Genomic DNA, 27,665 nt, shown 5'->3' on the forward strand with positions numbered 1-27,665 from the left:
GAATGCGAAATTTACAAAATATTAAGGACAAATTTCTTTAAAATAATGAAATTTTAATTAAATTAAATTTAATTAAAAATAATGAAATTTTAATTAAATTTAGGACAAACATTTTGTAAATTTGCATCCCTCCGTTAAAGTCGCATGTCTTTGAACTAAGGCTAATTTTCCTTATAGTAAAGAGACACATTTTTGATTCAAAGAAATTGTCCTTAAATTAACTGAAATTGAAACTTTAGATTTAAGATAAACAAGTATATACGGCCGTAAGTTCGGCCAGGTCGAATCTTATGTACCCTCCACCATGGATTCCGTAGAAACTTCTACGGAAGACTGTCATCCACAATCGAATTAATTGGATTGTGCTATCTTAAAACTTCTTAACATCGTTTGCTAAATTGTGAGTTAGTCCATACGTGGTATATATTAGACAAAAAAGGTATGTATAGGTACGTCTACAAATAATTACGAATCGATATGGACTTTTGCACGGTACGTAGAGAGCCAGAATTGAAATATGGGGGTCGCTTATATGGGGGCTATATACAATTATAAACTTGATATGGACCAATTTTTTTGTGATTGGATCGATTTATCTGAGGGCTATATATAACTATAGACCGATATGGACCTAGTTAGGCTTGGTTGTTTCAACCAGATGGGATGAATTTTGCTCTTCTAAGAGGCTACGGATATCAAATCTGGGGATGGGTTCATATGGGGGCTATATATAATTATGGACCGATTTCGACCAATTTTTGCATGGGTGTTTGAGGCCATATATTAACACCACGTACCAAATCTCAACTGAATCAGATGAATTTTGGTCTTCCAAGAGGCTCCGGAGGTCAAATCTGGTGATCGGTTTATATTGGGGCTATATATAATGGACCGATGTGGACCAATTTTTGCATGGTCATTAGATACCATATACTAACACCATGTACCAAATTTCAGCAGGATCGGATAAAATTTGTTTCTCTTAGAGGCTCCGCAAGCCAAATCGGGGGATCAGTTAATATGGGGGCTATATATAATTATGGACCGATGTTGACCAATTTTTGCATGGTTGTTAGAGATCATATGCTGAAGCCATGTACCAAATTTCAGCTGGATCGGATGAAATTTGCTTCTCTTAGAGGCTCCGCAAGCCAAATCTGGGGATCGGTTTATATGGGGGCTATATATAATTACGGACTGATGTGGACCAATTTTTGCATGGTTGTTAACAATCATATGCTGACACCATGTATCCAAATTTCAGCCGGATCGGATGAAATTTGCTTCTCTTAGAGGCTCCAGAAGCCAAATCTGGTGATCGGTTTATATGGGGGCTATATATAATTATGGATCGATGTGGACCAATTTTTGCATGGTTATTAGAGACCATATACTAACACCATGTACCAAATTTCAGCAGGATCGGATAAAATTTGTCTCTCTTAGAGGCTGCGCAAGCCAAATCTGGGTATCGGTTTATATGGGGGCTATATATAATTATAGACGGATGTGGACCAATTTTTGCATGGTTGTTAGAGACCATATACTAACACCATGTACCAAATTTCAGCCGGATCGGACGAAATTTGCTTCTATTAGAGGATCCGCAAGCTAAATTTGGGGGTCCGTTTATGTGGGGGCTATACGTAAAAGTGGACCGATATGGTCCATTTGCAATAACATCGGACCTACATCAATAACAACTACTTGTGCCAAGTTTCAAGTCGATAGCTTGTTTCGTTCGGAAGTTAGCGTGATTGCAACAGACAGACGGACGGACATGCTCAGATCGACTCAGAATTTCACCACGACCCAGAATATATATACTTGATGGGGTCTTAGAGCAATATTTCGATGTGTTACAAACGGAATGACAAAGTTAATATACCCCCATCCTATGGTGGAGGGTATAAAAACGCTTCATATATAGGCTTATGGCGATTTCGATTGGGAAAAAAGGTGCAACATTCTCGAAATTGATTGCCACATATGAAGGACACTGTCATAGATTTTGGATCCTGTATCCCTCAAAATGTTATGAATTAATAATAACTTTGGAATGACACTATCATTTGGGCGAAAATACAATGGGAGAAAAAGTAGTGTAACACCAAGGCAACATATTTTTTGCGAAACGAAAACGCCCTTAGACTTATTTTGAGGTTTTAGGTTTAAAGTGTTTTTTGGAATTAAGAAAACATTTTTTACTTTGAAGTATCCGTTATAATTAGTATTTTTAAATTGGCATACGTGAGTACCTTTATTAATAAACCGCAAAAAGAAAATGAAAATTTGATAAATTAGATCTTTATACTAATTTTAATTTTATTGGTCCTAGATTTAAAGCCAGATAGGTTGCTAAAAAAAATCCTTTATTTTAAAGAAACCACATCTTTAGCTCGGAATCAATACCATGATCCTTAAGGGAAGGTCAAAATCTTTAGATCCAAGTAATCTTTTTTTTGAGTGTAATTTCAAGAAAGAAAATTTTGTCAAATAGGATTTAATAATTCTGAAAAATTATTTAAAATTAAGGATAGTTTTTAAATGTGTTGACTTTTCGTATCTTGCCTACAAAGCAACAAAAGCGTTCAAAAATAGGAGATGTTTTTCATCACTTATTTTAAAGACGTTTCTTACTTGAAACATAGTATAATTTCTGCACAAAGTCTGGTCTGAATATGACTAGCTAGTCAAATTTAAATCTTGGCTATATGAAATTAAAATAATGCTAACAATTTTGTCCTAATATGTAAGTCTATGTGAACAAAATTTTAGGACACATAATATTTAGGACAATTTTTTTAAATTAAGAAATTTTAATTAAATGGAAGTTCTTAATCTAAGCATTTTTTTTATTAAATTTAGGACTATTCACTTTTAAGTGCAGCCAAAGATGTAGCTTCCTTCAAAATGAAATGAAGGAGGCTATCTAGTTTTAAAGTGAGCCACCGTGGTGCAATGGTTGGCATGCCCGTCTTGCATACACAAGGTCGTGGGTTCGATTCCTACTTCGACCGAAAACCAAAAAGTTTTTCAGCGGTGGATTATCCCACCTCAGTAATGCTGGTGACATTTCTGAGGGTTTCAAAGCTTCTCTATGTGGTTTCACTGCAATGTGGAACGCCGTTCGGACTCGGCTATAAAAAGGAGGTCCCTTGTCATTGAGCTTAACGTGGAATCGGGCAGCACTCAGTGATAAGAGAGAAGTTCACCAATGTGGTATCGCAATGGACTGAATAGTCTAAGTGAGCCTGATACATTAAATATTGGTTAGATTAAATTAAAATTACAAATTTCCAACATTTGTGTCCTAAATATAATAAAACAAATTTTTGAAGCAAAGATTATAAACTTTATTTTAATTAAAATTTCATTATTTTTTAAATTTGTCCATAGTAATTTGTAAATTACGCATCCTACAATTTAAGTTGCGTAATCTTTAATATTACATAAATATTTTCAGTGTATGGTAGAGTAATTGAAGTCATTGTATTCTGGGGAAAATCTTTCAAAAAGCTTAAAATCTAACATTTTTGGTAGAATTCTGCCAACTTTGGCTATTTTGGTTACAAACAAACCGTGTCAATATTTTCAGAATTTACAATAAAATTTTTTTTTACAATGTGTGTTTTCAATTTAAACATTTTTTGCTTAGTATTAAAAAATCCGAACTAAAATCATTTTTTGCTTACATTGCGCTATTTTGTCCCAAAAAAGAATGCGGAAGTGTTCATCCTTAAGTACCACAAAAAAAGTTGCTTAAGTATTGAAGACTTTTGCCAAACACAAAAAATTCCTAGTATCCTTTTGAAATGGTTGCTTAAAAAGGTCCTTAAGATTTATGCCTAGGATTTGGTGGCTGATCTTTAAGATTTATCCATTCTTCTGCTTGCCAGCCTGTACACACATATGACCGTCTGTTTTATCGTCTGTCTACTGACATAGAAAAACAATAAGGAATAGAACATAAACAAAAAATTACATGTTTTGACTGGGCAAAGCGAAGAGAAAAAAACTCAGAAAAAACAAAAAATCAGCGAATATACAAAAACAAACATTTTATAGAAACAATCCACTTAGTTCTGGCACATGAAAAGGAAGCTAATCTCACATACGAGTGTGTGAACCCGTTAAAAGAATGAGCACTCATAGAGTATTACTGCAGCAGGATGGCGCAGCTAGTGGTAGTCAGTCACAGTCGATTGTATTCCTTTTCCCATTATTATGCTAAACAAGGGGGTTGTTAATGTTCCCCCATTCCATCACTTCCAGACATAACAATGTTTGGACTGGTCTGGCCAGGATTATTATACTGCCACAACACTTTCTGTTCGCCAATAGTACAAGAATATAAAATGCGTTACGCATTTTAATGTTCGGAATAAATGAAAACACCACTAGACCAAAAACCATACACCATTCTAATCGAACAGTGGGATGAGAAAAAAATCTTTAGAAATAAAATATTGAAAAAATTTTCTATGGAAAAAATATGTTGACAAAATTTTCTACAGATTTGAAATAAAATTTAAAAAGAAATTCTATAGAAATAAGATTTTGAGAACATTTACTATAGAATTAAAATTTTATCGGGAGATTCGAGTGTAATTTAGTAATTTAGGTTTAGTGAATTATCCGAATTTATTCAGATAAATGGTTGATAGTTTCGATGCAAGTAGATGACAGACAAATCCATTTCCATTTGACAGACATACATTTCCTCTGTAGGTTAAGCAGTAGTTTAGCCAACGTATGGGTTTAAGTTGCAATCAAAACAATAATGCTTCAAGAAGAAACCATCAATAACAATTTTATTTTTATAGACAATTTTGCCAAAAATGTATTTTTATAGACAATTTAGTCAAACATTTATTTTTATAGTCAATTAGTCAAAATTTCATTTCTATAGAAAATTACGTCAAAATTTTATTTCAATAGAAGAATTTGTCATAATTTTATTTCAATATAATTTGTCAAAATTTTATTTTTAACAAAAATTTGTCTATGTTTTATTTCTATAGAAAAGTTAGTCAAAATTTCATTGCTAAAGAAAATGTTGTCAAAATTTTATTTTTATTTAAAATTTTGCCAACAATTTTATTTCTATAAAAAATTGTGACCAAAATGTTAATTATATAGAAAATTTTGTCGAAATTTATTTCTATAGAAAAATTTGTTAAAATTTTGTTCATGTACACAAAATGTGTCGAAATTTTATGGACAATTTAGTCAAAATTAATATAGAAAATATTTCAAAAATTATTTATTTCCATAGAAAAGTTTGTCAAAAGTTTCTTTCTATAGAAAAATTTTTCAACATTTTATATCCAACAAATTTTGGTCAAAAATTATTTTCCATAAAAAATTTTGTCAACATTTTTTTTAAAACTTATCTTCCATTAACAATTTTGGCAAAATGTTATTTCAAAATTTTTGTTAAAATTTATTTTCTATAGAAAATTTTGTCAAGATTTTATATCCATAGAAAATTTTGTCAAAATTGTATTTCCATAGAAAATTTTGTCAAAATTTGATGTTTCTAGAAAATTTTGTCAAAATTGTATGTCACTAGAAAATTTTGTCAAAATTATATTTCCATAGAAAATTTTGTACAAATATTATTGCTATTTTTGTCAAAAATTGATTTTTCTAGAAAATTTTGTCAAAATTTTATTTCTATAGAAAATTTTGTCAAAAATTTAGAAATTTTTGTTAACATTTTATTTGTATAGAAAATCTTGTTAAAATTTTATTTGCATAGAAAATTTTATCAAAATTTTATTTCTGTAGAAAATTTTATCAAAATTATATTTCTTTTTCTTTCAGTGTATACTGATAGAAAAAGTTTCGTTTTATTAACGAAATGTTTCATTAAAAGTGAGCCAATGAAACAAATTCGTTAATACAATGAAATTTTTCGTTATTACAACGAATTTTCTATTAATCAAGGTAACGTTTCGTACTATTAACGATTTATTGCATTGTATTAATGAAAATTGTTCGTTATATCAATGAAAAATTTTCTTTGGCTCAGTTTTAATGAAATTTTCTTCGTGTGTAGAAAATTTTATAAATTTTTTTCTGTATTTTTTTTTAAATTTATTTCCCTAGAAAATTTTGTCAAACTTTTCCAAGATATTTTCTCAAAATTTTTTTCAATAGAAAATTTTATTTATTTATTAATAATGATGATTTTTTTGGCCACTTTTTTATATATATAATTTTTTTTGGATGATGTTCCTTTAGCTAATGGGGCCTAGCGCATTGATGTAAATAAAACAATTTTTAATTACATGTTTCCCAACGTTTCGTCGATGTATGTCGACATTATCAAGGGATATTTTTATTGTCTATAAATTGAAAAACAAATTATTATTGAATATTTTATAAACATTTAAAACTTACAATGAAAAATGTATTTTTTACATTAAATTAATTTTATTTATTTATTATTTATTTATTTCCAAGAAATTTTTGTCAAAATTTATTTCCAATAGAAAATTTTGTAAAAATTTTATTTCAAAGAAATTTTTGTCAAAAATTTAGAAAATTTTGTCAAAATTTTATTTGTATAGAAAATTTTATCAAAATTTTATTTCTGTAGAAAATTTTATCAAAATTATATTTCTATAGATTCATTTATTTCTATAGAAAATTTTATAAAATTTTTTTCTGTATAAAATTTGTTCAAAAATTTTTATTCATAGACAATTTTGTGAACATTTTTTTTTCAAGATATTTTTCTCAAAATTGGTTTTCCATAAAAATTTTGTTAAAATGTTATTTTCATAGAAAATTTTGTCAAAATACTATTTTCATAGAAAATGTTGTCCAAATATTATTTCGATAGTAAATTTTATCAAAATTGTATTTCTAAAGAAAATTTTATTTCCATAGAAAAATTTGCAAAATCGTATAAAATTTGTTCAAAAATTTTTGTCCATAGACAATTTTGTGAACATTTTTTTCCAAGATATTTTTCTCAAAATTGGTTTTCCATAAAAAATTTGTCAAAATTTTATTTCTATAGAAAATTTTGTCAAAATTTTATTTCCATAGAAAATTCTTATAAAATTTTAGTTCTATAGAAAATTTTATCAACATTATATTTCTATAGAAAACGTATTCAAAATTTTTTTTCAAGAAATTTTTGTCAAATTTTTTTTTTACATAGAAATCTTTGTCCAACTATTATTTCCATAGAAAATTTTGTCAAAATTTTATTTCTATAGAAAATGTTGTTAAAATTTTATTTCTATAGAAAATGTTATCAAAATTTTATATCTATAAAAAATTATATCAAAATTTTATTTCTATAGAAAATTTTGTCAATTTTTTTCCATAGGAAATTTGTCAAAATTTTAGAAAATTTTATTTCGAGACACAATTTTGTCAAAATTTTATTTCAATAGAAAATTTTGTTTCCATAGAATTTTGTCAAAATTTTATTTCAATTTTGTCCAAATTTTTTTTTCATTGAAAACTTTGACAAAATATTATTTCCATAGAAAACTTTGTCAAAATATTATTTCCATAGAAAATTTTGTCCAAATATTATTTCCATAGAAAATTTTGTCAAAATATTATTTCCATAGAAAACTTTGTCAAAATATTATTTTCATAGAAAATTTTGTCCAAATATTATTTCCATAGAAAATTTTGTCAAAATTTTATTTCCATAGAAAATTTTGTCAAAATACTATTTCCATAGAAAATGTTGCCCATATATTATTTCCATAGACAATTTTGTCAAAATTTTGTTTCTAAAGAAAGTTTTGTTAAAGTTTTATTTTCACTATTTCCATAGAAAATGTTGTCCAAATACTATTTCCATAGAAAATGTTGTCCAAATACTATTTCCATACAAAATTTTGTTAAAATTTTAATTCCAAAGAAAATTTCATCAAAGTTTTATTTCCACAGAAAAATTTGCCAAAATCGGCAAGATTATATAGAAATAAAATTTTGAGTTTAAGTATATACTCAACCCACTGTGTCATATAAATATCAACGACGACATAAACAGCAAAAACAGCCATAATGGGAATTCTCAAGCAACCAAAAAAAGGCGCAAAAATTCAAATGCGTAGTATGGTGAAAACATTGGAAAACATACGCGCTCACTCACACACACACAAACAACTTGGCATCCAAGGAATAGAAAATAGTCGTCATAAATAACAATTGTCGTATAACACCAAAACAACAACAATACAAGCAAAAAAAAAAAACAATTAATTCTCTAACGGGACCGAGCAACCAAAATATGGGATAACGGGATAACGATGAGTTAGTACTTCGGGTTGGTTCGGCAATAGAATGTAAACGACGCGTGTGATTAAAGTGTCATAAATAATGGAAAAAATGTGAATGTGAACCGATAATTTGAGGTTTTTTTTCCAGAAGCAATACTCTTAGACACCAAAAAGAGAACACAAAAAAAAATCCCCACCCACCTATCTATCTAATATCCATCCACCACCTGCCACCACCAATACTACTACCACCGCAAAAAACACAAAAAACGAAACTAATCATATGTGACTTTGGCAAAATATCAGAGATTAAAACTAACGATTGTGAATTAAGTGGAAAATCCCCCTTTTTGCAGAAAGGGCTGATAGAACTCTAGAGAAGTGATTTGAAATCATCATCCACCATCATGGATAGTTCTCCGGATCTATCCTTGAAATTAAGACGTGGGTCAAGTGATTCACGTGATAATTTCTATATGGACTTTGCCCAAGGCATCGACTCCGATATAGAGGAGGTGGATAATACCGCTTTGGAGCAGGCCACCGCACCTCCTCTACCCTTGGTGGGTGATGGAATGGATTATATGGTTATACCACCCCCACCACCATCGGTAATGACGGTAATGCAGCAACAACCAATTGGATTGCCCACCGTTAGTGAACAAGAGGATTTGCCGCCAACACCGCCACCTCAGATGACTGTGTTGCCCTCACCACCAGCTTCCCCTACAACATCGGTTTTGGAAATGATGCCTCCCCCTCCCATGTCTCCACCGCCATCAATGAATCCAAATCGTGTTTTGCCTCAGCCTCCTTCACCACCCTTGGAAACGGAAGATGAAGATGACGGAGATGAGGACGAAGACGACGAGGAGGGGGCCAATGAAACAGATGACAATGTTGCAGAATCTACACCTGATGAAGAGGCCGAAGGAACCGATGAGAAAGATACGGATGGTGATGATCATGATGATGACAATGATGGCGATGATGAAGGCGATAAAGATTCACCTCCACCGCCTTTGCCGCCAATACCGAGTCATTTGTCTTATGGCCGGGGTCAACAACCTCCACCACCTCTGGATGATGAAGACGACAGTCATTTGCCCCAGCCCATGCAGGGTCAAACACCTTCCACTTCACCCTCGCCACCAGTAACACCCCCACCTTGCCCGGCCTTGAGTTCTATACAGAAAATTGTCTCGCCACCGCCCACACATGTTTCACAGATACCACCTTTGACCCCTCCATCGGATAGTGATCAGTCACAGCCTAATTCTCCACCACCAATATCGAAACATTCGCCTCTAACCATGCCTTCGACACCACCACCTCCACCGGAGAGTGATATGGTCGATGATGAGCAGCCACCAACACCTCCTCCAGAATTTGGTCAACAAGAGGGGGTAGAGGAAGAAGAAAATCCCCCTGAGGAGGAGGAGGAAGACGAGGAGGAAAATCCCGAAGAAGAACCCGAAGTTGATTTGTCCGGGGTCACAGATGAACCATCCCTGGATTTGGTTCAGGAGGTTCTCAAAGAGGCGGCCCAAAAGGCCATTAACGGTGATGAGAATAAATCATCACGTGACGATGATTCCACTACCATTACAACGCCACCAACCAATGGTTATTCGGCTTCATCAATGTACAATCATCAGCAAGAGGAAGCTGAAGGCCAAGACCCAGACCCAATGGCTAATATACCACCACCAGCTGGTCTTGAAGATGCCAATGAAGATGATGATGGCACTAAAACTCCGGTATCGGAGACAAAACCTTTAGATTTAGATGAATTATCCTTGGATCGTATACCGCCACCTCCTATGGAGCAAAAAGAAGATGAAGAGGAAGAGCATGAAGAGAAACGCATCTCCTTGCCGGGAACACCAACCTCACAAGTCTCACAACTTTCACAAGCCACACCGACTCCCACGGTCTCTGGATCACCGAAACGTAAGAGCAGTGTTACCAGCGGCGGCAGCGGCGGCGGCGGTGGTAGCCGTGTTCCTAGTCGCAGTGTCAGTCGCAGTGGTAGCCGTACTGCCAGTCGCCAGGGTAGCATACGCGGTGGCGGAAGTGTAAGTTCACGTGCTGGCAGCATAGCTGCTGCTTCGGTTGCTTCGGCAGCCGCTTCAATTGTTTCAGCATCACAATCGATTAAAGCCGAAGCCATAACCTCACCACCATTATCGCTCAAATCCGTACGTAGTCCCCCTGGTTCCATACGCTCACACACATCCAAACATAGTCCCTCATTGTCACAAAAAAGTCAATCACTAGCATTGGGATCACCTCCACCACCACAATCATCATCTGTGGGTCCAAAGGCTATACGCTTGCAGAGCCCCCAAGAGGGTGATAGCGCTCCGGCAATGCCTTCGCCGCCTATAATGCGTAGTTCACCACCGGCAAAGAGTCCACCATCGATGCATAGCCCACCCAGAGTTACGAGTCCCCCCAAGGTCTACAGTCCCCAGTTGATAAGTAGTCCACCAATGCGGCAAAGCGATATCGATGCCGAGAAGGCAGAAAAACCGTGAGTAGAAAACAAATTTCAAATATAAAATTTTAATGTAATAATATTTTTTAATTGTAAATTAAATAATTAAAGTTTTTATTAAATATTCTATACAGTTCAGGTTATATTCTTTTATTATTATTAAAAATATTTTCAAATCTATAATTTAATGATTTTTAATTTTATCTCAAAATTAAAATAGGAAAATATATTGTCATTGAATTTTTTTATTAAAAATTAAAAAAAAAATATATTTTTTTTATAAACTTAAAATCATAAAAAACAGTGCCATTGCCAAAGTTTACCCAACATTCTACGTCTCTCCGAAGTTACTCGCTTAAAAATTCCTTTTACCCATCGGTAATCATACTCTCTCCGTTAAACATTACCATAGTCATAGTCAATGACATTAAAATCTCAGTCATGTCAAAAACGATTTAAGTTTATTGGCATTTGTTTATGCTTAGAGATACATTTCGTGTCCTCATTGACTGTCTGTTATTCCTTTATTTTTGGTCAGCATAAATAATGAGGCTGAATGTTTGACCCTGGCGAATGGTATTTGCATAAGTACATGATGAGGAGGATGACATTTGTAATGAAATTGGCTTCAAATTGATTTAAATGTGTCTCGACATTGACCGAAAATGAGTTTATGTGTGGTCGAAAACATTTTTGGGTGTACTAGAGAGAAATGTAAATCAAAATTAAATATTCGGTAAACGAAATTGACCGCAAAATTGTAATGTAATGGTAAACACACACAAAAAATATTGCCTACATTTAGGCTGTGTGGAGAATTCAGTGCACACTTTGTATCATTTAATGAAAGAAGATGACTTACAATTATTTGAAATGTTAACATTTTTCTGCTCTATTTAGGTTATGTAAGTGATCTTTTTGTGGTTCCATAGTGTATTCAGATAGGTTCAAAATATTTCCATAAAAATTATATCCTTGTAGTAAATTTTGGATAGTACCATTAGTTGCAAATTTTCGTTCCTTTTTTGTGTAATTTTTAAAATAATTTTTACATACACTCTGAGAAGGAATGTGAGCATAATGCCCCCAGCATTATATTGGACGACTTTGCGTGTTTTTCTTAGATTTCTTGCTAGTTTGGGGGTAGGTCTTTTAAGGAGTCTTTTAATCATTCCTTGTTGCCTATTTTTAGACTGCATCTTGTTATAAAGCAGAATCAAAAGAATAATTCAAGAGAGTTTATTTTGCATTGATGACCTCTCACAAGTTCCTCATGAATACATGAAAAAAGGATGTGTCTATATAAACTTTGTCATTCCGTTTGTAACACATCGAAACATTCTACTCCATAAAATATCCCAGCAAAAAAAAAACGTCGCCAAAAAAGTACTGCAAATGTTCTTTTTGGATCCGAAAATGTTCTTGGGGGTTTGGGGTAGGTCTTTTAAGGAGTCTTTTAATCATTCCTTGTTGCCTATTTTTAGGCTGTATCTTTTTATAAAGCAGAATCAAAAGAATAATTCAAGTGAGTTTATTTTGCATTGATGACCTCTCACAAGTTCCTCATGAATACATGAAAAAAGGATGTGTCTATATACACTTTGTCACGCATCGAAACGTTCTACTCCATAAAATATCCCAGCAAAAAAAGCGTCGCCAAAAAAGTACTGCAAATGTTCTTTTTGCAACCGGAAGTGGTGCAAACTTGGCGCAGAAGCGATGAATTTAACATGGGCTTGTCATAGGACGGATGTCCACCATTTCAACAGCCGTTGCACTGAATATGCATCACTTCTTTAGGTGAGCTCCGAATTTAGTGTTTTGGATGTGAAATAAAAATTGTTGTGATATTTTGATAAATAAATAATTTAAGTTTTTTTTTTATAATTTTTAATGCATCCCAACGCTTGTCTCAAACGTTTGACCTCAAATATTTACAAAAATTCGCAATTTTTCTAGAATGAATTTAGGATTTTTTTCGACAAAATTTTAATAATTTGTACCATTTTATTAATCCTTAATCTGTTCTTAGCCTATTTGAAACAAAAAAGTTAAAATTACCATTGACCAATTATGAAAAAGCCGAGTTATAAAAAATTGAATTAAAAGAACTTCCTGAGTAGTTAAAATAAAGAACATCTTTGGGAAGACATTGTTGGATGTGCTTTTAAAGTTGGGCCTTTAGAAATACTTCCAATTTTTTTTTGCTGGGATATAAAATCTGGGTCGTGGTGAAATTCTGAATCGGCTTGGCACAAGTAGTTGTGATTGATTAGGTCAGATTGTATCGGACGATCTTTAGGAATAGATTTGAGGCTCCAGACTTCTGTAAGAGAAAGTTCTATTCAATCTGTTTGACGTCTTTTTAACCACCAAGCTAAAACTGGTTCCCAGATTTGACTCCTCATGGAGGAACAAATTTCATCCGATTCGATTGAAATTTGAAGAACATTCTAAAAATATGTAACTTATTCAATTTTTTAATTTAAAAAAAATTGTATACGTTTTTAGATTGTTTAGAAGTTAATTCGAAAGCAAATGGCAATTGAATATTCATTAAAACAAGTAAATACAACCTTAGAACAGGATAATTTATATTTATATTTAATTTATATTTAATGTTTGGTTTTGCATGGCCTACAAGGTGTCGGTGGGTTTCCCCAGAAAATGTAAAATTTTTGGGTAGTCGCATTTCTAATCAAACTTCAATCAAAAAAAAAAAAAAAAAAAAAAACAAAAAAACAAAGCCTTAAACCCAAAAAGAAGTAGGACCATGGTTGCCACAGTTGGTAGAATTCTATCAAAAATGGTAGATTTTTACTGTTTGGTAGATTGGTAGAATTCTTGATGTTTTGGTAGATTTTGCAAAAAATACCTCTCCAAATATTTCATTTTCTATAGAAATAAAATTTTAAGAAAATTTTAAAAAAGAAATACAACTTAAAAAAAATTCTATATAAATAAAAATTTTGATAAAAAATAATTTGAAAAAATTTTTACAAAACTTTCTATAGAAACAAAAAAAAAAAGTTTAGAAATGTTAGAAATAAAAATTTTGTATAGAAATAAAATTTTTGTATTGAAATAAAATTTTGACAAATTTTTGTATAGAAATAAAATTTTGAGAATATTTTCTATAGAAATGAAATTTTAAGAAAATTTTCGGTAGAAATAAAATTTTGGGAAACTTTCTATAGAAATAAAATATTGAGAAAATTGTCTGCAGCAACAAAATATTGACAAAATTTTCTATACAAATACAATTTTGAGAAAATTTTCTATAGAAGTAAAATTGTTAAAAAATTTTGACAAAATTTTCTATAAAATGAAAAATTGAACAACATTTTCTATAGAAATAAAATTTTGACAAAACTTTCTATAGATGGTTAGGTTAGGTGGCAGCCCGATGTATCAGGCTCACTTAGACTATTCAGTCCTTTGTGATACCACATTAGTGAACTTCTCTCTTATCACTGAGTGCTGCCCGATTCCATGTTAAGCTGAATGACGAGGGACCTCCTTTTTATAGCCGAGTCGGAACGGCGTTCCACATTGCAGTGAAACCACTTAGAGAAGCTTTGAAACCCTAAGAAATGTCGCCAGCATTACTGAGGTGGGATAATCCACCGCTGAAAAACTTTTTGGTGTTCGGTCGAAGCAGGAATCGAACCCACGACCTTGTGAATGCAAGGCGGGCATGCTAAACATTGCACCACGGTGGCTAGATGTAAAATTTTAAGAAAATTTTCTATAGAAATACAATTTTGAAAAAATTTTCTATAGAAATAAAATAAAAAAAATTGACAAAATTTTGTAAAAAAAGAAAAACTGGACGAAATTTTCTATAGAAATAGAATTTGGAAAAAAAATTTTCTGTAGAAATAAAATTTGGATAGAATTTTCTATATAAATAAAATTTTGATAAAACTTACTATAAAAATAAAAATTTGACAATATTTTCTATAGAAATAAAAATTTGATAAAGTTTTCTGTAGAAATAAAATTTGGACAAAATTTTCTATAGAAATAAAATTTTGTAAAAAGTTTTATTAGCAATAAAATATTTAAAATATTTTTTATAGAAATAAAATACTTAAAAATTTTCTACAGAAATAAAATTTTGAGAACATTTTCTATAGAAATAAAATTTTGAGAAAATTTTCTATAGAAATAAAATATTTAAAATATTTTCTATAGAAATAAAATATTTAAAAAATTTTCTATAGAAATACAATTTTGAGAACATTTTCTATACAAATAAAAATTTGATAAAATTTTATATAGAAATAAAATTTTGACAAAACTTTTTATAGAAAAAAAAATTGAGAAAATATTCTTCAGAAATCAAAAGTTTGTAGACAAATAATATTTAGAGAATATTTTCTATAGAAATGAAATTTTAAGAAAATTTTCGGTAGAAATAAAATTTTCTATAGAAATAAAGTATTGAGAAAATTTTCTACAGCAATAAAATATTGACATCATTCTCTATAGAAATTAAATTTTTAAAAAAATTTGCCAAAATTTTCTATAAAAAGAAAAATTTAACAAAATTTTCTATAGAAATAACATTTGGATACAATTTTATTCCTAAGAAAATAAAATTTTGACAAAACTTTCTATAGAAGTAAAATTTTGAGAAAATTTTCTATAGAAATAAAATTTAAAAAAGAAAATTGACAAAATTTAGTATATAAACGAAAAATTGTATTTCTGTAGAAATAAAATTTGGATAGAATTTTCTATAGAAATAAAATTTTGACAAAACTTTCTATAGAAATAAAATTTTTAAAAAATTTCTATAGAAATAAAAATTTGACAATATTTTCTATAGAAATAAAAATTTGATAAAATTTTCTGTAGAAAAAAAAAGTTGGACAAAATTTTCTATAGAAATAAAATTTGGACAAAATTTTCTATGGACATAAAATTTGAACAAAATTTTCTTAATCTTATATGGAACTAAAATTTTCACAAACTTTGTATAGAAATAAAATTTTGAGAACATTTTCTATAGAAATAAAATTTTGTAAAAATTGTTATAGAAATAAAATTTTAATTTTAAAATATTTTCTATAGAAATAAAATATTTAAAAAAATTTTTATAGAAATAAAATTTTGAGAAATTTTAAATTTTCTATAGAAATACAATTTGAATAAAATTGTATTTCTGTAGAAATAAAATTTGGATAGAATTTTCTATAGAAATACAATTTTGACAAAACTTTCATAGAAATAAAATTTTTAAAAAATTTCTATAGAAATAAAAATTTGACAATATTTTCTATAGAAATAAAAATTTGACAAAATTTTCTGTAAAAAAAAAGTTGGACAAAATTTTCTATAGAAATAAAATTTGGACAAAATTTTCTATGGACATAAAATTTGAACAAAATTTTCTTAATCTTATATGGAATTAAAATTTTCACAAACTTTGTATAGAAAAAAAATTTTGAGAAAATTTTCTATAGAAATAAAATTTTGTAAGAAATTTTTATAGAAATAAAATTTTGTAAAAAAAAGTTTCTTTAGAAATAAAATTTTGAGAAAATTTTCTATTAAAATAAAATTTTTAGAAAATTTTCTATAGAAATAAAAAATATTGTCGTTTATGTGTTTTACTAAATTCATATTTCCAACAAAATAGTTTAGGATTTTTTAAAATTTGTAAATTTTATCATCAATGTACCCATCTTGAACTTGTATGATGCTAAAGACATTTTTGCAATTTCTAACCCCAATTTTTTCCATACTCAATATTATTTTTATAATTGAAACTTACACTGAAAAACCAGCGAATCCACCAGGAAGAAAACTTTCGGTTAATTTTAGAAAATTTTGAACATTTTTAGAAAATTTTAACTAAACAGTATTACAAACACTGGCATCACGCCGATGTCATTAAAATAAGTAAATATTTTTCGACAAATTCAAGAAAATTTATTAGACATAATTAAGTTGTTTCACTTGTTAAAGAAAAACTTGTAGTTTCAAGGAAAAAATTGGACTTCAAAATTGCAAGAATGTCTTTAGTGACGTACGAAGTTCATGATGAACGCATTTGTAGTAAGGTTTGCAAATTTAAAGAAATACTGAACTATTTTGTGGAAGACACGAATTTAGTTAATCTTTATGCTTCATTTGTGTATATTTTTCCCTTGGTTTTAGTTCATTTAACTAACGTACGCAAAAAATTATTAGAGTAAAGGAAACTTTTTCCGAACATATTAATTTCATGAACTAAAATAAAGTTAAATTGGTTTTAGTGAAATAGAGAGTTCACTTTTTTTGAGTGTAACTTAAATACATATTGTTTCCATTTCGAAAATAACATAAACAAATTGGAAATATCAAATCTTAAGGCTAGAATTTATTGCTATTCCTTAAATATTCAATCTAACATAAGTCAGATGTAAAGTCTTAAAAATGTTGCCTGCTTTTAGGCTTTATGAGGAAATATTTAAATTTACTATATAAAATATTCTTGACATTTAATGTTTTTAGCATATATTGTGGGAAATCTTAAATATTTTATATATTTTCAAGCTTTACGGAGAAGCCTTAATTGTTAATATATCCTGTATTGAATGGTGTTGAATTCGTTGTTACTAACCCACTGACTGATGGTTATTTTTTTTGCATTTTCCTGAATTGACTCAATAACACTTGAATTGTTTGCATAACTTCAACACGGGAATGAAAAACCAAAGCTTATGGAGCAGTAGGTATGTTGTTGAAAAATCAGTAGAAGCAGGTCCTGCAACGAGAAGCCTATTTTTCGCCTCGCAATGAAAAGGATAATTCTTTTCATTATACTCTCCTCGCACTCTCAACCAGGCGCATAAATAAATAATAACTTTAGGAGCTAACTATGAATGAAATAAAAATGCGCGCCCCGAATAATGGTAGCTAGCTAGTGGTTCAGTTATGCCTTAGCGGCATAGTGGTAAAGTGGGTTGTTGGCTTGTTTGGTAGTCATTTTAACGATCCATGGATGTCTGATGCCTGAGTATGATGGCTTTATGATTTTGTTGTGAATGAATAGAGAGAGAATACCATTCGGCCATGGTGAATGGTTAGAGTGCAATGACTTTAATGCGGTAAGGTGTAAGGACTTTTCCCTCCCATTGATTGAGAATAAAAAAAAGTTGTAGCTTTTTTTGCTTTTCTTTGATGAGGATATAAGCACATCAAGAGAATCACCAGCAACAGCAACGGAATAAACGACAGAATTTTACTCCGGTAATTTTATGTCATATTGACAGACATGCATTGACATGGTTTTGACAAAGTCACATCATTGCTGTTGCTATTCACACAAATACTCATGGACTCACAATCACTATGAGCCGAGTGTAGTTCAATAAACTTTAAGTTACCTTAGCACACGTATAACGGATGTTGTGATGGTCCCATAATATATATACGAAGATGATGTCGTGTCGTATCGTCACCCATATCCGGTTGTCCTTCTGCAATGAAATTGTTAATTAAAAAGATGTTTTTGTTTTTCTGAATGAATTAACATAACTGTATAAAAGTTCATGTGGATTATGATGAAAATATTGATGGAATGATATCCTTTTTAATTTTCGGATTGAGAAGTGTGATTATTCTTTCATTTGCATGAATAGTAAACTGAACTGAATGTGCCTTATGAATTAAAATAAGGTGATGTGAATCTTTGTTTCGTTTCGTTGATACCCTTAGTGTATCTTTTAAATTGAGAATATCTTTTCAATTTGGGTTGTGCGTACTCGATACTAGGAAACAAATTTAAATTTATTATTTTTGTCTCCTTTTTTCTTCATGTGCTTTAAAAACGTATTAACGAAAACTTAAATTTCAATATTCAGACTCGACTTCAAGTACAAGTTAGGTTATGTTTCAAGTAAATATCGTCTTTAAAATAAAGACGATTGTTTGCTTTATAGTCAAGATGCAAAAAGACAAAAACAATTTTAAAGACAATTTCATTATTTTTGAAGAATTTTTTAGAATTATTAAATCCAATATGAACTTAGTCAAATAAAATTTTCTTTCAAATAAAGATACCAGTTTGTAACCCAAATCACTTAACAGGTTGGCCCGTCCTCGTTGCAGTCGGGTCTACGGCCCGGGACGGACACAGGGTTTTCAACCCTGTCCAAGGACTGCAAACCCCCATTTGGAGTATGCTTATTTCCCGAAAAACTCGAAAATACCAACTCCAAAGGGCTACAACAACAACAACAGGTTGGCTGATAAGTCCCCGGTCTAACAAAGAAAAACACATTTTTTGTCTAAATTCGTTTTTATTATTCAACATAGTTCCCTTCAAGAGCGATACAACGGTTATAACGACCTTCCAATTTTTTGATACCATTTTGGTAGTACTCCTTCGGTTTTGCCTCAAAATAGGCCTCAGTTTCGGCGATCACCTCTTCATTGCAGCCAAATTTTTTCCCTGCGAGCATCCTTTTGAGGTCTGAGAACAAGAAAAAGTCGCTGGGGGCCAGATCTGGAGAATACGGTGGGTGGCGAAGCAATTCGAAACCCAATTCATGAATTTTTGCCATCGTTCTCAATGACTTGTGGCACGGTGCGTTGTCTTGGTGGGACAACACTCTTTTCTTCTTCATATGGGGCCGTTTTGCCGCGATTTCGACCTTCAAACGCTCCAATAACGCCAGTCACTGTTGATGGTTTTTCTCTTCTCAAGATAATCGATAAAAATTATTCCGTGCGCAGCCCAAAAAACAGAGGCCATTACTTTGCCAGCGGACTTTTGAGTCTTTCCACGCTTCGGAGACGGTTCACCGGTCGCTGTCCACTCAGCCGACTGTCGATTGAACTCAGGAGTGTCACATATCGACGGAAAAACTCGGGTATATTACGAGTTAACAACTGCAAACACCGCTCAGAATCATCAACACGTTCTTGTTTTTTGTCAAATGTGAGCTCGCGCGGCACCCATTTTGCACAGATATCCAAATATTGATGAATGATATGACCAACACGTTCCTTTGATATCTTTAAGGCCTCTGCTATCTCGATCAACTTAATTTTACGGTCATTCAAAATCATTCTGTGGATTTTTTTGATGTTTTCGTCGGTAACCACCTCTTTCGGGCGTCCACTGCGTTCACCGTCCTCCGTGCTGATTTCACCACGCTTGAATTTTGCATACCAATCAATTATTGTTGATTTCCCTGGGGCAGAGTCTGGAAACTCATTATCAAGCCAAGGTTTTGCTTCCACAGTATTTTTTCCCTTCAAAAAACAGTATTTTATCAAAACACGAAATTCCTTTTTTTTTTCCATTTTTTTCACAATAACAAAAGTTGCTTCACAAAAGACGCTCTATCTCACAAACTAATTGACTTACAAACGTCAAATTTTGACACGAATCATTTGAAGGTTGGTACTATATAAAAATAATATGCATTTAATATTAGCGACGCCATCTATGTGTCAGACCGGGGACTTATCAGTCAACCTGTTATGTATAATTTTTTCCTGCTTTTTAGTTCATTAAACTATCGTACTCAAAAGATTATTAGAGTGAAGGAAACTTTCTCCAAACATTATAATTCCATGAACTAAAGTTAAATTGGCTTTAGAATAAAGTTAATAAAGTTAAATTGAATAAAGTTAAATTGGCTTTAGAGAGTTCACTTTTTTTTGAGTGTACCCTTATTGTATCTTTTAAATGGAGAATATCTTTTAGATTTGCAAAAAGACAACAAATTTAAAGACAATTTTTCAGAGAATATATGGGGTAATCGAAAATAAGGCCACTAATATTTTTATATCTGGTCAGGAAGGTCAGTGTTGCCAGTATTGGGGATATTTCCCTAAATTGGGGATATGTTTTCGATGGGGACCGAATTTTGGAGAAGGGGGTTTGGTGGGGAATTTCCATAAATTTATTAAAAAAGAACCATACCGAATGGTCCAAAAAAAATGCTACTCTTTATTCCACTGCACTTGTGAAAAATGTATTGGAAATTTTTGCTAGGAATTTTAACTGGGGATTTATGGGGCCTAAAGCATCATAATTTGGGGTAGGAGCCAGAAAAATACTGCCAACACTGGGGGAGGGGCTCAAATTTATCCGATTTGCTTGAACATTTTAGGGAGTAGTGTCTGGGCAAAGGTCCAAAACTGTGTTTTTTCATATTTGGTCGGGGATGAGAACCTCCCCTTTTGCTTGACTTTTTTAATGCACAGTGAAAAACTTTAACTTCTTGAAATTTACAGATGATGTGTGAGAAGGTTGGGAAATTAATATTGGATACCTGATTTTTTGATATTTGGGGGACGTCTTTTGCTTCCTCCCTGGAGTTTTTAAAAGCTTGACTTAAGTTTTCGGATTTGATTGAATATTCAGGGAAGTTTGGGTGTGGCTTCTTGACAAAGATCAGCTACCTTAATTTTCGATATTTGGATACATGATTTTTTGATATTTGGACGGGAAAGGTGATCTTCTCCATGCACGACATTTTGAAACTTGAAGAACAATTCCCTGAGATTCTTAAAATTTTCAGTGAATGTTGAATGTGTTCTCTTGGAAAAAAATCTCCTTTTGACTTCATCTTTGCCCGACATTTTGAATCTTAAAGTTAACCGACTTTTCTTTTTTATAATCATAAAGGGTTGAAGGTGATTTCTAGACAAAAAACTCCTACTTTATTTTTCGATATTTGATCGGAGAAGGGAACTACCCCTTGCCCGGTTCCAAAGATTTTGTCTTTACACTAATGAGTTTGGTATTGATTCCGAGCCAAAGAAGAGGACATTTTAAGTAAGGATAAATTTAAGACATAATTCTCTTTTAAATTTTAGTTTCGTGTACTTGATACTAGGAACCAAATTCGAATACATTAGTTTATTCTGCCTTTTTCTTCATGTGCTATAAAAACCTTTAAAACGTGTTAACGAAAACTTAAATTTCCAAATTTACACTTCAAGACTTCAAGTAGAAATTATGCTATGTTTCAAGTAAAAATCGTCTGTAAAATAATTTTTAAAAATATTTTCTATTTTTGAGTCATTCTTTTCTTTATTGCCAAGCAAAAAACCAAAAAAAAAAAATTAAAACATTTGTATTATTTTTGAAGAATTTTTCAGAATTATTAATGCCAAAAATGATGTTAGCCAAACCAAATTTTCATTCATGTAAAGATACCCACTTCGAATCACTTAATAATAAGGACAAATGGACTTTATTGAAAAGTTTACCGACTTTTGGACTAGGAAAACAACTTTATATCAGAGAAATGCGTCTTCTTTGCTAAGCAAAAAACGCATTCATATTTTAAGGTTAATAAATCTTTGGCCTAACGACAAATTTTTTTTTTCAGCGTGGATTGTGAAAAATCAAAAATTCTTAGATTTAATTGGAATGTATAGAGAATGCGAGGAAGATTATGAAATGTATGTAGGGTATGTGATATTTCGATATCTGGAACGGCTGGGGCACCTCCTCTTGTTCGACGTTTTGAAAATTGAAAATTTTTCAATTTTCTCGAAATTTGCACGGAAGATAGAGGTACACCTGTGTCAGGCGTCTAGAAAAAATATTTAAAAATAAAGAAACATTTAAAATTTCACGGAATTTTTATTTGGGTCTTTGTGGTGGTCATGGTGCAACAGTCCAACAATTTATATAGAAATCAACATCTGAAGCCCCTTTGTATCACATTCACCGTGGTGCAATGGTTAGCATGCCCGCCTTTCATACACAAGGTCGTGTGTTCGATTCCTGCTTCGACCGAACACCAAAAAGTTTTTCAGCGGTGGATTATCCCAGTAATGCTGGTGACATTTCTGAGGGTTTCAAAGCTTCTCAAGTGGTTTCACTGCAATGTGGAACGCCGTTCGGACTCGGCTATAAAAAGGAGGTCCCTCGTTTTGTTTTTTGATAGCCAAATTTTTTGTTTTTCTCCGACGAGGCTAAGATTTTACCACAATCATTTTACTAGTGTTAGCCATCCACGAAACTATGAGCGAAAAATAAGAAACCCATAATTTCGGATATATTTGCGAATTTATTAAAAAACGCATTAACCCAGATATGCCGACGGGCCGTTATATTCTGTAGCACACCAATAAGTAGATTAGAAAATGTAAAGCACTGTAAACGCAGAAACCTGAACATAACAGGTGTACTACATGTAGTACGGTCGGCATATCTGGGTTAAGCACGAATTCATAAAATGTACAGGTAATGGGTAGATATATATATGGGTATATATATATATATATATATATATATATATATATATATATATATATATATATATATATATATATATATATATATATATATATATATATATATATATATATATATATATATATATATATATATATATATATATATATATATATATATATATATATATATATATATATATATATATATATATAGATATATAAATAAAATCAATATATGTATCGCACTTGCATACATTTAATGCTTATTTAGTCATTATTTGGTCAGTTATTTACATCCGAATATTAATAAATTGAAAATCTATCTTCACACAAAACGAAATGATTACGAACCAACAAAAATAAACATTCGAACACGGATAAATGTGAATTCTTTCGACTGGCACAAAGAAAGAGTTGCAAAAATCAAACTGATCTTTGATTGCTTCATTCTCTGACAGACACAATCTATTCAGCTTGGTTTAGTTATTCGTACGTTGTTAGATAGAGAAATAAGCTAATATACCACATTACCAGCCTGTACCACATTTGCTGCACTTACCCTATATGGTAGTAAATAACGACAATTTTGAAACAATAAACATTTTATAACATAGTGTATACGGCCAGATTCCATTTAGCTTTTATTCAATCACTTTCAACTACGAGTATGTTAATAAATATTTAATGGGCTTCCCAAAATTCCCATTAATTTTCCAGTTTTAAATTCACATTGCTATTACATATCAGAAAGTTAGCATTAAAAACCCCCTCCGGCCACCTGATATGCATCATATGTGGTAAGTAGCGCTGTAAATGTTAGGTTGCATGGTTCATTGGTATTACACCAATATACCTGGTTAATGTTTGTATTGAGATTCATGTGGAATGGAGGGATATATGGATGTATGGATGCATGAAACTTCAGTTTCACTTTGATGATTGACAAAGCGTCAAAATTCAAAAATTCGATTTATTTACATAAGTCACAAGCTACACTCACATATATACAAACCGATGTAAACCATATATCCAAGTTCAAATATACATGGGTAGACCAAGACCACCACCATGACACCCCATGCAGTATATGACTATTGACTATTTAAAGGATTGAAATATGTTTGCTTAAATTACAAACAGGTACATTGGGACATGCATTCTCACATAGATAGGGTTGTTTGTGTGCATATATTATAAGTAACATTAGGGTGGTTCGAGAGAATAAAGATCTGTACTTGGGATTTTAATGAGAACGAAAGTCGATTTTTTTAATGACCCCGTCATGCCCGTCTGTCTGTCGTAATCACGCTACAGCCTTCAATAATGGCGCTATCGTCCAGAAATTTGGCACAGATTCGTCTTTTGTTTGCAGGGAGGTCAAGTTCGAAGATGGACTATCCAAGTTTTGATATAGTCCCCATATAAACCGACCTCCCGATTTTGGGTCTTGGGCTTATAAAAACTGTAGTTTTTTATCCAATTTGCCTGAATTTGGAAATCTAGAGGTATTCTAGGACCATAAAGAGGTGTGCCGAAAATGGGGTGTATCGGTCCATGTTTTGATATAGCCCCCATATAGACCGATCTCCCGATTTTACTTCTTGAGCTTCTATAATCCGTAGTTTTTACCCAATTTGCCTCAAATTGGAAATCTAGAAGTATTCTAGGACCGTAAAGAGGTGTACCGAAAATGGTGAGTATCGGTCCATGTTTTGATATAGCCACCATATAGACCGATCTCCCGATTTTACTTCATGGGCATCTAGAATTCGTAGTTTTTATCCAATTTGTCTGAAATTTGAAATCTAGAGGTATTCTAGAACCCTAAAGACGTGTACCGAAAATGGTGAGTACCGGTCCATGTTTTGATATAGCCACCATATACACCGATCTCCCGATTTTACTTCATGGTCTTCTAGAATCCGTAATTTTTACCCAATTTGCCCAAAATCGGAAATCTAGAGGTATTCTAGGACCGTAAAGAGGTGTACCGAAAATGGTGCGTATCGGTCCATGTTCTGATGTAGCCCCCATGTAGACCGATCTTCCGATTTTACTTCTTGGGGTTCTAGAATCCGTAGTTTTTATCCAATTTGCCTGAAATTTGACATCTAGAGGTATTCTAGGACCATAAAGACGTGAGTCGAAAATGGAGAGTACCGGTCCATGTTTTGATATAGCCCCCATATAGACCGATCTCCCGATTTTACTTCTTGGGCTTCTAGAATCCATAGTTTTTACCCAATTTGCCTGAAATTGGAAATCTAGAGGTATTCTAGGAAAATAAAGAGATGTGCCGAAAATAGTGATTATCGGACCATGTTTCGATATAGCACGCATATAGACCGATCTCCAGATTTACTTCTTGGGCTTCTAGAATCCGTAGTTTTTACCCAATTTGCCTGAAATTGGAAATCTTGAGGTATTATAGGACCATAAAGGGGTGTGCCGAATATATTGCATATCGGTACAGTTTTTGATATAGCCCCCTTATAAACTGGCCTTCTGATTTTGGGTCTAGATTCTAGAACTACAATTAAATGTGCTGAATAGACCGTGTATCCTTCCATGTTTTGGTATAGCCCCCATTACACCGAACTCCCGAATTAAGACCTAGGGATTCTAGAAAGTATTCGTCGCATCAGTAGTCACGTTGTATGAGGCAGTAATTTGGTCAACTTAGTATTTGGTATGGTGCCCTTTGTTAGCGCAAATGGCTTCCAGTCATCTTGGCATCGACTGACTCTAGCAATTCTCGACACGTTTCTTGAGAGATTTTGTCCCATTCCTCCTGTAAGACCTTTTTAAGGGTTGTCTTAGATGAAACTTAGCTTTGTCTAGTCCACGATTCCAAATTAGACCCTAGTTTTCAATGGGCTTTGCGGTGGCGGTTTCAGGTATTTGGTGTTGTGAAGGCGCCGCATTGTCACATCCCAGGCCGTGTATTTGGGGTCGTTGTCTTGTTGCAACAAGAAGACTCTATATCCGGTTCCGAAAACTCTAAAGTAATTGTTTTGGACTAAAATCGGTCGTTTAGGTTCGATTTATTGATGGACTAATACTTCAGTGAGCGTGATGGTGTAAGTAAGGCGTTGTTTTGAGGATAATGAGACCTTGGAACACTACCTTTGCCACTCCTGCCTTTACTAGGCACATAGTTAACCATATCGGTGAAGAGGAGATTTGGGACCTGGCCAAACTTGGAATCAGGGGATTTGTTAGCGACACAGAGTTTGTGGAATAACGGAAGGGTACGATGGAAAGAAGAAGTTAGAGCCCACAACAAGCCAAATACAGGCTTAGGTGTACCATATCTAGGGCAGCCATCGTGGTGCAATGGTTAGCATGCCCTTGTTGCATATTAAGGGTTCTGGGTTCAATTCCAGTTTGGACCGATTTGCTTGAAATCTTAAAAACAGTCGATAGTAAATGGCTTTTGGTGTATTCTGGAGGCTAAGAACTTGTTTACCACTCGCAAACTTGAAAGTTTATAAAAAAAAGTACGTTGCCTTTCTGCAATCACAGATGAATATAAACACTTTACCCTAATATAATTGGAACAGTTCTTTTCCGTGTCGCTCCTTTCAAGAGTCAAAGCGTTTCAATGTACACAACATGCATACCACAGATACAACAAACACACACATCTGCATTGACTGAAGTATTCGTGAAAATTTACAGAACCGTGAAATGTGTTTTACGGTTTTGAATCCTTGCCAAACCTTAAAGATGGGTATCGTACATACACTGAAAAAAAAATATTTTTTGAGATTTACGTCCCTCCGTCCAAAATTAAAGAATAACATTTGTGATACCGTTACTGTCGTTATCATATAACTCCTCTAGGCTTTAATTCTATAGATTCTAGTTTTAAAGCCAAATAGCTCCTGTAGCTACTTTGTTTTCTTATTTAGAATTTAAATTCAAATATATTTTTTTTTGTAACAGATAGACATTGAAAATATCTGACTAACAAGTTGTTATAATTTTATTCACTCGAATCTGATTATAAAAAAAAAACAATAAAATATTGGCAATTACTATTAAATACCTAACGGCCTACGAATCATTGGACACTCGGGAAACATAGACCCTTGGCACCCACACTCCTTTAAAAATTATTTATAAATATTTTAAGGAAGCCATATATTTGACTCGGAGGCAATCCAAAATCCTTAAAAGAAGATCAAAATCCTTGGATCCAAGTACATGTTTTTTTTGAGTGTATGTAAGGTAGCATGCTTTTGTGTCTTTGTATAAATGTGTGGCGGTATGGTTGTATGTGTTTATGGAAATTTCATTTCTACAAACGAAATGAAGCTGTAACTGCCGGTCCTGCTGTCGCAATTTTTCAACTGTCTACTGCTCGTACCACTGCCTCGAAACAAATTTGGTTTTCCCTTCGCACTTTTCAATTTTTGCATAGTTGAAGAGACAATCAGAGTTTCGTCTTGCCGGCAACCATGCAATTAACACACATAGCAATTTCGTTTAAAGAAGTGCGAGATGGTGGTTGCTTGTGTCTGATTCTTGATAATTCCAATTTTTTTCGAGTTTTAATTTGCCACGCTTATTTTGCTATAACATTAAATATTTTTTTGAATTATTAAATAAGACTCAATAAGGTAATTAAAATTCAATGAGCTGCAAAAGTTATTACGTCAATGATTTTCTTATGAAATGAAGAGGAATTAATTAAGGATTCT

General features: G+C 32.2%; 1 protein-coding gene across 1 annotated transcript in view; it reads left to right on the forward strand.

Annotated features, from left to right (window-relative positions):
* The window catches only part of OtopLc (proton channel otopetrin-like c), a 224,091-nt gene that overhangs the window by 8,155 nt on the left and 188,271 nt on the right, over positions 1–27,665 (forward strand). Inside the window, exon 2 of the mRNA XM_075300626.1 lies at positions 8,407–10,336. Coding sequence (XP_075156741.1) covers positions 8,666–10,336 — 1,671 coding nt within the window. The 5' untranslated portion in view covers positions 8,407–8,665. The remainder of the gene's footprint in view (positions 1–8,406; positions 10,337–27,665) is intronic.

This window comes from Haematobia irritans, chromosome 3 (genome assembly GCF_050003625.1).
Source record: "Haematobia irritans isolate KBUSLIRL chromosome 3, ASM5000362v1, whole genome shotgun sequence".
Lineage (NCBI taxonomy): Eukaryota > Metazoa > Arthropoda > Insecta > Diptera > Muscidae > Haematobia > Haematobia irritans.